General features: G+C 42.0%; 1 protein-coding gene across 1 annotated transcript in view; it reads right to left on the reverse strand.

Moving 5' to 3' along the window:
• Positions 1-5,732, reverse strand: part of tmc7 (transmembrane channel like 7) — a 29,952-nt gene extending 24,220 nt beyond the window's left edge. Inside the window, exons 1-4 of the mRNA XM_083521703.1 lie at positions 5,533-5,732; positions 792-1,080; positions 565-707; positions 1-248 (exon numbers count right to left, since the gene is read on the reverse strand). The exon at positions 1-248 is cut by the window's left edge and continues 6 nt beyond it. Coding sequence (XP_083377829.1) covers positions 1-248; positions 565-707; positions 792-1,080; positions 5,533-5,551 — 699 coding nt within the window. The 5' untranslated portion in view covers positions 5,552-5,732. The remainder of the gene's footprint in view (positions 249-564; positions 708-791; positions 1,081-5,532) is intronic.
• Between the last annotated feature and the right edge of the window lie 2,716 nt (positions 5,733-8,448).

An 8,448-nucleotide genomic window follows, 5' to 3' on the forward strand; every position in this document is an offset into this window, starting at 1 on the left:
GGACAGCAGGTCGATGATGTGCTGGTGGAACATCACCAGTCCTCTCTGAGAGGAGGAGCTGGGGTAAACAGTGCACTGAGACTCTGCAGCGCCCCCTGGAATCAGTGTGGTGTTGATGTAAAAAGTGTGCTTGGACACAATGATGGGCAACATGACAAAGCTGAACATCAATAGGAACATCACAAAGTTCAGCAGAACCAAAAAGCGCAAGAATGAGAAGTAGGACAGGATCCCTGTACCGAACATACCTACAGAGAAAGAGGGAGAGAATATATATTATATATATACAGTGTAACCTCGATACTCGAGGAAAGAACTACACCTCCGTTCTCAAGTGCTGTGGGAACATTTCAGTATTCACGTTTCAGGTCACGTTTCATGGACATCAGAATACTTTTTATATATAAATAACATTTAACCTAGAACAGTGAATTTAATACTTTAAGGCCTAAAATTTAGATTTTTAAATGAGCAGCTGTTTTTCCTGTGTGTGTGTGTGTGTGTGTGTGTGTGTGTGTGTGTGTGTGTGTGTGTGTGTGTGTGTGTGTGTGTGTGTGTTGAGACCCTCTATAAGGTGTATGTCACTCCTCCACAGCTGCAGTGTGTTCATTAACACCATGCTGTCCTCCTTTATCCTCTTCAGATAGTGACGAGTGCTGATTCTCCACTGAGAACACACACCAAGCTCTCTGTGCTGCTGCTGCTCCCTGTACACACACACACACATTATCCACGCAGACACATCATATACCTGCACGTTCCACATACACACACACACACGTTACACACACCTGTGTTTGCGTTTCTGCTCCATGCTCCATGGAAGTTCTCGTGCAGGTCTGTGTTCTGTGGCTCCACGAATTGTTCTGTCCCCCCTGTCGTATGCCCACTTCCTGCTGGCCCTGTTCTCTCTGCTACCCCCAGCCTCTGAGGAGCTGCCAGTGGAGCTGTAGCGCTGCCGTGAGGAACTGCGTCTCTTACTGCTGCCTGAGGACTTCCTCCTGTACAGCAGAGACTGGTAACTGGGCAGCTGGTCCAACAGGGGGTTACTGACCACCGCCTGCCTGCTGAAGTAAACCACTGACACACACACACACACACACACACACACACACACACACACACACACACACAGACACTTCAGTTGCAAAATGGCAAATCTCCCAAAGATGCAGTGCGTGCACTACTCAGGCAGGACTTCTTTATTATATTAACCATTCTGACTCACTCAGGTCTTTATATGGACAAATGTTTGTGGACACCTGACCATAAGACCATGCTGCATGCTTTTTAAACATCTCATTCCACCTTCAATCACTGTGCACATGTCATTCTGGAGCAGGTTTGGGTTTCCTAGTTTAAATGTATTAAATGTTGAAAATATACCAGATATTGGTTCCAGCAGCAGAGAAGATGTTTTTCTGTCTTCAGTGTCAGCATTTAGTGTGTTAGAAAAGAGAGTAAGAGGAGAATGTGCTGAAGACTCTCTGCAGGACAGGAGCTGGGGTAAGGGGTAAGTGTTCCACCTGATCAGAAGGTCATGAGTTCACATCCCACCACTAAACTGCCACTGGTGTGTCTTTGAGCGAGACCCTTAACCCTCAACTGCTCCACACAAGAGCACAGACCACAGAATTCATCCCTGAGTGTAGTTATAGAGTTCAGTATAGCTGTGGTGTAGAGTTGTGTACATTTTTGAATAGTTGTGTATAGATTAGGAGTACAGTTGTGGTGTGTTGTGTATAGTTGTGGTGTAGAGTTGTGTAGATTTTTGAATAGTTGTGTATAGATTAGGAGTACAGTTGTGGTGTGTTGTGTATAGCTGTGGTGTAGAGTTGTGTACATTTTTGAATAGTTGTGTATAGATTAGGAGTACAGTTGTGGTGTGTTGTGTATAGCTGTGGTGTAGAGTTGTGTACATTTTTGAATAGTTGTGTATAGATTAGGAGTACAGTTGTGGTGTGTTGTGTATAGCTGTGGTGTAGAGTTGTGTAGATTTTTGAATAGTTGTGTATAGATTAGGAGTACAGTTGTGGTGTGTTGTGTATAGCTGTGGTGTAGAGTTGTGTAGATTTTTGAATAGTTGTGTATAGATTAGGAGTACAGTTGTGGTGTGTAGTGTATAGTTGTGGTGTAGAGTTGTGTACATTTTTGAATAGTTGTGTATGGATTAGGAGTACAGTTGTGGTGTGTTGTGTATAGTTGTGGTGTAGAGTTGTGTAGATTTTTGAATAGTTGTGTATAGATTAGGAGTACAGTTGTGGTGTGTTGTGTATAGCTGTGGTGTAGAGTTGTGTACATTTTTGAATAGTTGTGTATAGATTAGGAGTACAGTTGTGGTGTGTTGTGTATAGCTGTGGTGTAGAGTTGTGTACATTTTTGAATAGTTGTGTATAGATTAGGAGTACAGTTGTGGTGTGTTGTGTATAGCTGTGGTGTAGAGTTGTGTAGATTTTTGAATAGTTGTGTATAGATTAGGAGTACAGTTGTGGTGTGTTGTGTATAGTTGTGGTGTAGAGTTGTGTATATTTTTGAATAGTTGTGTATAGATTAGGAGTACAGTTGTGGTGTGTTGTGTATAGTTGTGGTGTAGAGTTGTGTACATTTTTGAATAGTTGTGTATAGATTAGGAGTACAGTTGTGGTGTGTTGTGTATAGTTGTGGTGTAGAGTTGTGTACATTTTTGAATAGTTGTGTATAGATTAGGAGTACAGTTGTGGTGTGTTGTGTATAGTTGTGGTGTAGAGTTGTGTACATTTTTGAATAGTTGTGTATAGATTAGGAGTACAGTTGTGGTGTGTTGTGTATAGTTGTGGTGTAGAGTTGTGTACATTTTTGAATAGTTGTGTATAGATTAGGAGTACAGTTGTGGTGTGTTGTGTATAGTTGTGGTGTAGAGTTGTGTAGATTTTTGAATAGTTGTGTATAGATTAGGAGTACAGTTGTGGTGTGTTGTGTATAGTTGTGGTGTAGAGTTGTGTAGATTTTTGAATAGTTGTGTATAGATTAGGAGTACAGTTGTGGTGTGTTGTGTATAGCTGTGGTGTAGAGTTGTGTAGATTTTTGAATAGTTGTGTATAGATTAGGAGTACAGTTGTGGTGTGTTGTGTATAGTTGTGGTGTAGAGTTGTGTAGATTTTTGAATAGTTGTGTATAGATTAGGAGTACAGTTGTGGTGTGTTGTGTATAGTTGTGGTGTAGAGTTGTGTAGATTTTTGAATAGTTGTGTATAGATTAGGAGTACAGTTGTGGTGTGTAGTGTATAGTTGTGGTGTAGAGTTGTGTAGATTTTTGAATAGTTGTGTATAGATTAGGAGTACAGTTGTGGTGTGTTGTGTATAGCTGTGGTGTAGAGTTGTGTAGATTTTTGAATAGTTGTGTATAGATTAGGAGTACAGTTGTGGTGTGTTGTGTATAGCTGTGGTGTAGAGTTGTGTAGATTTTTGAATAGTTGTGTATAGATTAGGAGTACAGTTGTGGTGTGTTGTGTATAGTTGTGGTGTAGAGTTGTGTAGATTTTTGAATAGTTGTGTATAGATTAGGAGTACAGTTGTGGTGTGTTGTGTATAGTTGTGGTGTAGAGTTGTGTATATTTTTGAATAGTTGTGTATAGATTAGGAGTACAGTTGTGGTGTGTTGTGTATAGTTGTGGTGTAGAGTTGTGTACATTTTTGAATAGTTGTGTATAGATTAGGAGTACAGTTGTGGTGTGTTGTGTATAGTTGTGGTGTAGAGTTGTGTACATTTTTGAATAGTTGTGTATAGATTAGGAGTACAGTTGTGGTGTGTTGTGTATAGTTGTGGTGTAGAGTTGTGTATATTTTTGAATAGTTGTGTATAGATTAGGAGTACAGTTGTGGTGTGTTGTGTATAGTTGTGGTGTTCTGTATAGGAGTGTAGTTGTGATGTGACTCTGAATGCCTGTAACCCTATGCGGATACCAGGTGTGTGTGTGTGTGTGTGTGTGTGTGTGTGTGTGTGTGTGTGTGTGTGTGTGTGTGTGTGTGTGTGTGTGTGTGTGTGTGCTCTCTCTTTCTGCTAGTCACTACTCTTTATTTATTAATAAGAGGTTGGCATGGAAACGATGATGTCATTATCATCCACAAAACAACGACACCAACAGAACCATTAGAGAACAGAGGGTTCAGAGAGGCTGGAGATGTAATAAACTCAGAGATGATGATGATGATGATGATGATGATGATGATGATGATGAAGAGCGGTGTATAAACCTGGATAATCCCACACTAATGTAGAAGGTGTACACTGTAGTGTGTAGATGTTTTGGACATGTGTAAAAAATGCTGTAAATGAAAGTGTTATTTTATTTTGGACAAAATGTTAAAGAAATGAACAGAAGAAATTCAGATCAATATTTAATGTGACACCATTCAAGAGTAAAACATCAACTCTTGTATCTACACTTACACCGTTTCTGAAGGAACTCAGCAGGTAGGTTGTTCCGAACATTGTGGAGAACTGAGCACAGATCTTGTGGATGGAGGCTGTGTGTTGTTGACTTTGTGGGTGCATAACTTCCAGGACTCACTGTTCTTCTCTACACTGAAGATAGTTCCTAATGATGTTGGCTGATGTATGAGGTCATTGTCCTGCTGCAGAATAAATTTGAAGACAATCAGACGCCTCCCTGATCCCCAAGTATCTGCCTGTGTTTCTCAGCATTGGGGACACCAATAATCCTGACAACATCTCCAACTCCATCTGTAAAAATGCAGCTCCAACCTGCAGGAACCCCCCCACCATGCTTCACTCATTATTGTACCACTCTCCAGACCCTCAGCAAACATCCTGCCTCCTTCTACCGCAAATATTTCAGATTTCACTCAGAAGTCCAGAGAACCTGCTGCTATTTTTTGGTGTTCCTGGGGAGCTGGTTTTCTTCTTCTGATGTTGAAGGGAAGTAAGCAGGTGTCTTTCATCTGCTGCATTAAGTTTCCTTGGCTGACCACTGTGTCTGTTTCTTTGAAATCCCAGAGTGCTTTGAGATCTTTGCCTAGGAGAGACCCTGCTGGTGAAGTTCTGCCATGGTGTAGAACCTGTGACATGAAACTGTCTTCAAAACACAGTTTAGCTGTTCCTCAGCCAGTCTGAAGCTCCTACACAGCTGTTTCAACCTCCATATGAAACTGATCATCAGCACCTGCTTGTAGAATAGGATCATCATATCCCTGACTCTGGTCCTTCAAAATCCCTGACTTTGTGTCAAAGGAAGAACTAAAACCCAAACGGTGTCGCAACAAATACTGTTCTGATTTACATGTTTATTCTGGTTTTATTTGTTTAAGTAATCAAAATAAATTCACACTTTTATTTTTGAAAGTATTCTCACCCTTCACTGTGTGTGTGTGTGTGTGTGTGTGTGTGTGTGTGTGTGTGTGTGTGTGTGTGTGTGTGTGTGTGTGTGTGTGTGTGTGTGTGGATAAAAGCTAAGACATGTCCTGACAGGAAGTTCAGGAAGTACAGTTAGCTTAGCTCCGCTAATTTCCCTCAGACTTCATAAACTTTACTCACCTCCATCCACAGTGTCCATTCTTTATCTTCTGTCCGTGAGCGCGCGCGCTCTCTCTCTCTCTCTCTCTCTCTCTCTCTCTCTCTCTCTCTCTCTCTCTCCTCTCTAGAACAGTAGTCTGTAGACAGAAGTGTGTGTCCTCGATGCCGTCATTCCGAAGCGCGTGCACAAACTCACCATTCCTAATCACATTCCTGAAGCAAATCCGCGCCCCTCGCCTTAAAGGAGACGCGTCCCAAAAAAAAAAAACAGAAGGAAGATGTAGAGATGTGTAATGAGTGTGTAGTGAATGTGTGTAATGAGTGTGTGTAGTGAATGTGTGTAATGAGTGTGTAGTGAATGTGTGTAATGAGTGTGTGTAGTGAATGTGTGTAATGAGTGTGTAGTGAATGTGTATAATGAGTGTGTAGTTAATGTGTGTAATGAGTGTGTGTAGTGAATGTGTGTAATGAGTGTGTGTAGTAAATGTGTGTAATGAGTGTGTAGTGAATGTGTGTAATGAGTGTGTGTAGTGAATGTGTGTAATGAGTGTGTAGTGAATGTGTGTAATGAGTGTGTGTAGTGAATGTGTGTAATGAGTGTGTAGTGAATGTGTGTAATGAGTGTGTGTAGTGAATGTGTGTAATGAGTGTGTAGTGAATGTGTATAATGAGTGTGTAGTTAATGTGTGTAATGAGTGTGTGTAGTGAATGTGTGTAATGAGTGTGTGTAGTGAATGTGTGTAATGAGTGTGTAGTGAATGTGTGTAATGAGTGTGTAGTGAATGTGTGTAATGAGTGTGTGTAGTGAATGTGTGTAATGAGTGTGTGTAGTAAATGTGTGTAATGAGTGTGTGTAGTGAATGTGTATAATGAGTGTGTGTAGTGAATGTGTGTAATGAGTGTGTAGTGAATGTGTGTAATGAGTGTGTAGTGAATGTGTGTAATGAGTGTGTAGTGAATGTGTGTAATGAGTGTGTGTAGTGAATGTGTGTAATGAGTGTGTGTAGTAAATGTGTGTAATGAGTGTGTGTAGTGAATGTGTATAATGAGTGTGTGTAGTAAATGTGTGTAATGAGTGTGTGTAGTGAATGTGTATAATGAGTGTGTGTAGTGAATGTGTGTAATGAGTGTGTAGTGAATGTGTGTAATGAGTGTGTAGTGAATGTGTGTAATGAGTGTGTAGTGAATGTGTGTAATGAGTATGTAGTGAACAGTGTTGGGCAACGTTACTTTTAAAAGTAACGCATTACAATATTGAGTTACTCCCCAAAAAACTTACTAACTACGTTACTTAGTTACTTTTTTGGAAAGTCTTCTTCTTCTTCTTTCGGCTGCTCCCATTAGGGGTCGCCACAGCGGATCATCCGTCTCCATACCACCCTGTCCTCTATATCTGCCTCTTTTACACCAACTTCCTGCATGTCTTCCCTCACCACATCCATGAACCTCCTTCTTGGCCTTCCTCTTTTCCTCCTACCTGGTGGCTCCATCCTCAGCATTCTTCTACCAATATAATTCATGTCCCTCCTCTGCACATGTCCAAACCATCTCAATCTCGCCTCCCTCACCTTGTCACCAAAACATCCTACATGTGCTGTCCCTCTAATAAACTCATTTCTAATCTTGTCCATCCTCGTCACTCCCAACGAAAACCTTAACATCTTCAGCTCTGCTACCTCCAGCTCCACCTCCTGTCTTTTACTCAATGCCACTGTCTCTAATCCATACAACATCGCAGGTCTCACCACAGTCCTATAAACTTTCCCTTTCATTCTTGCAGAAACTCTTCTATCACAAATCACTCCTGTCACTCTTCTCCACCCACTCCACCCTGCCTGCACTCTTTTCTTTACTTCCCTAACACACTCTCCATTACTTTGCACTGTTGACCCCAGGTACCTGAACTCCTCCACCTTCTCCACCTCTTCTCCCTGCAACCGCATCACTCCACTGCCCTCCCTCTCATTCACACACATGTACTCTGTCTTACTCCTACTGACTTTCATTCCCCTTCTCTCCAGCGCATATCTCCACCTCTCCAGGCTCTTCTCAACCTGCTCTCTACTCTCACCACAAATCACAATATCATCTGCAAACATCATAGTCCAGGGAGACTCCTGTCTGACCTCGTCCGTCAACCTGTCCATCACCACTGCAAACAGGAAAGGGCTCAGGGCCGATCCTTGATGCAGTCCAACCTTCACCCTGAACCAGTCTGTCGTACCTACTGCACACTTTACTGCCGTCACACTGTCCTCATACATGTCCTGCACCACCCTCACATACTTCTCTGACACACCTGACTTCCTCATACAATACCACAACTCCTCTCTCCACCCTGTCGTACGCTTTCTCTAAATCCACAAATACACAATGCAGCTCCTTCTGTCCTTCTCTATACTTCTCCATCAACATCCACAAAGCAAATAAGGCATCTGTGGTGCTCTTCCTCGGCATGAAACCATACTGTTGCTCACAGATGGTCACCTCTTCTCTCAGCCTGGCTTCCACTACTCTTTCCCATAACTTCATGGTGTGACTGATCAACTTAATTCCCCTGTAGTTACTGCAGGTCTGCACATCTCCCTTATGCTTAAAGATCGGTACCAGCACACTCCTTCTCCATTCCTCAGGCATCCTCTCCCCTTCCAGAATCCTGTTAAACAATCTGGTTAAAAACTCCACTGCCATCTCTCCTAAACATCTCCACGCTTCTACCGGTATGTCATCTGGTCCAACCGACTTTCCATTCTTCATCCTCTTAATCGCTGCTCTCACTTCCTCCTTACTAATCCTATCTACATCCTGCTTCACCAATTCCACATCATCCAACCTTCTCTCTCTCTGATTTTCCTCATTCATCAGCTGCTCAAAATACTCCCTCCATCTTCTCAACACACTCTCCTCACTAGTCAACACATTTCCCTCTCCATCCTT

The sequence above is a fragment of the Silurus aristotelis genome (assembly GCF_946808225.1).
Source record: "Silurus aristotelis genome assembly, chromosome: 20".
NCBI classification, from domain to species: Eukaryota; Metazoa; Chordata; class Actinopteri; order Siluriformes; family Siluridae; genus Silurus; species Silurus aristotelis.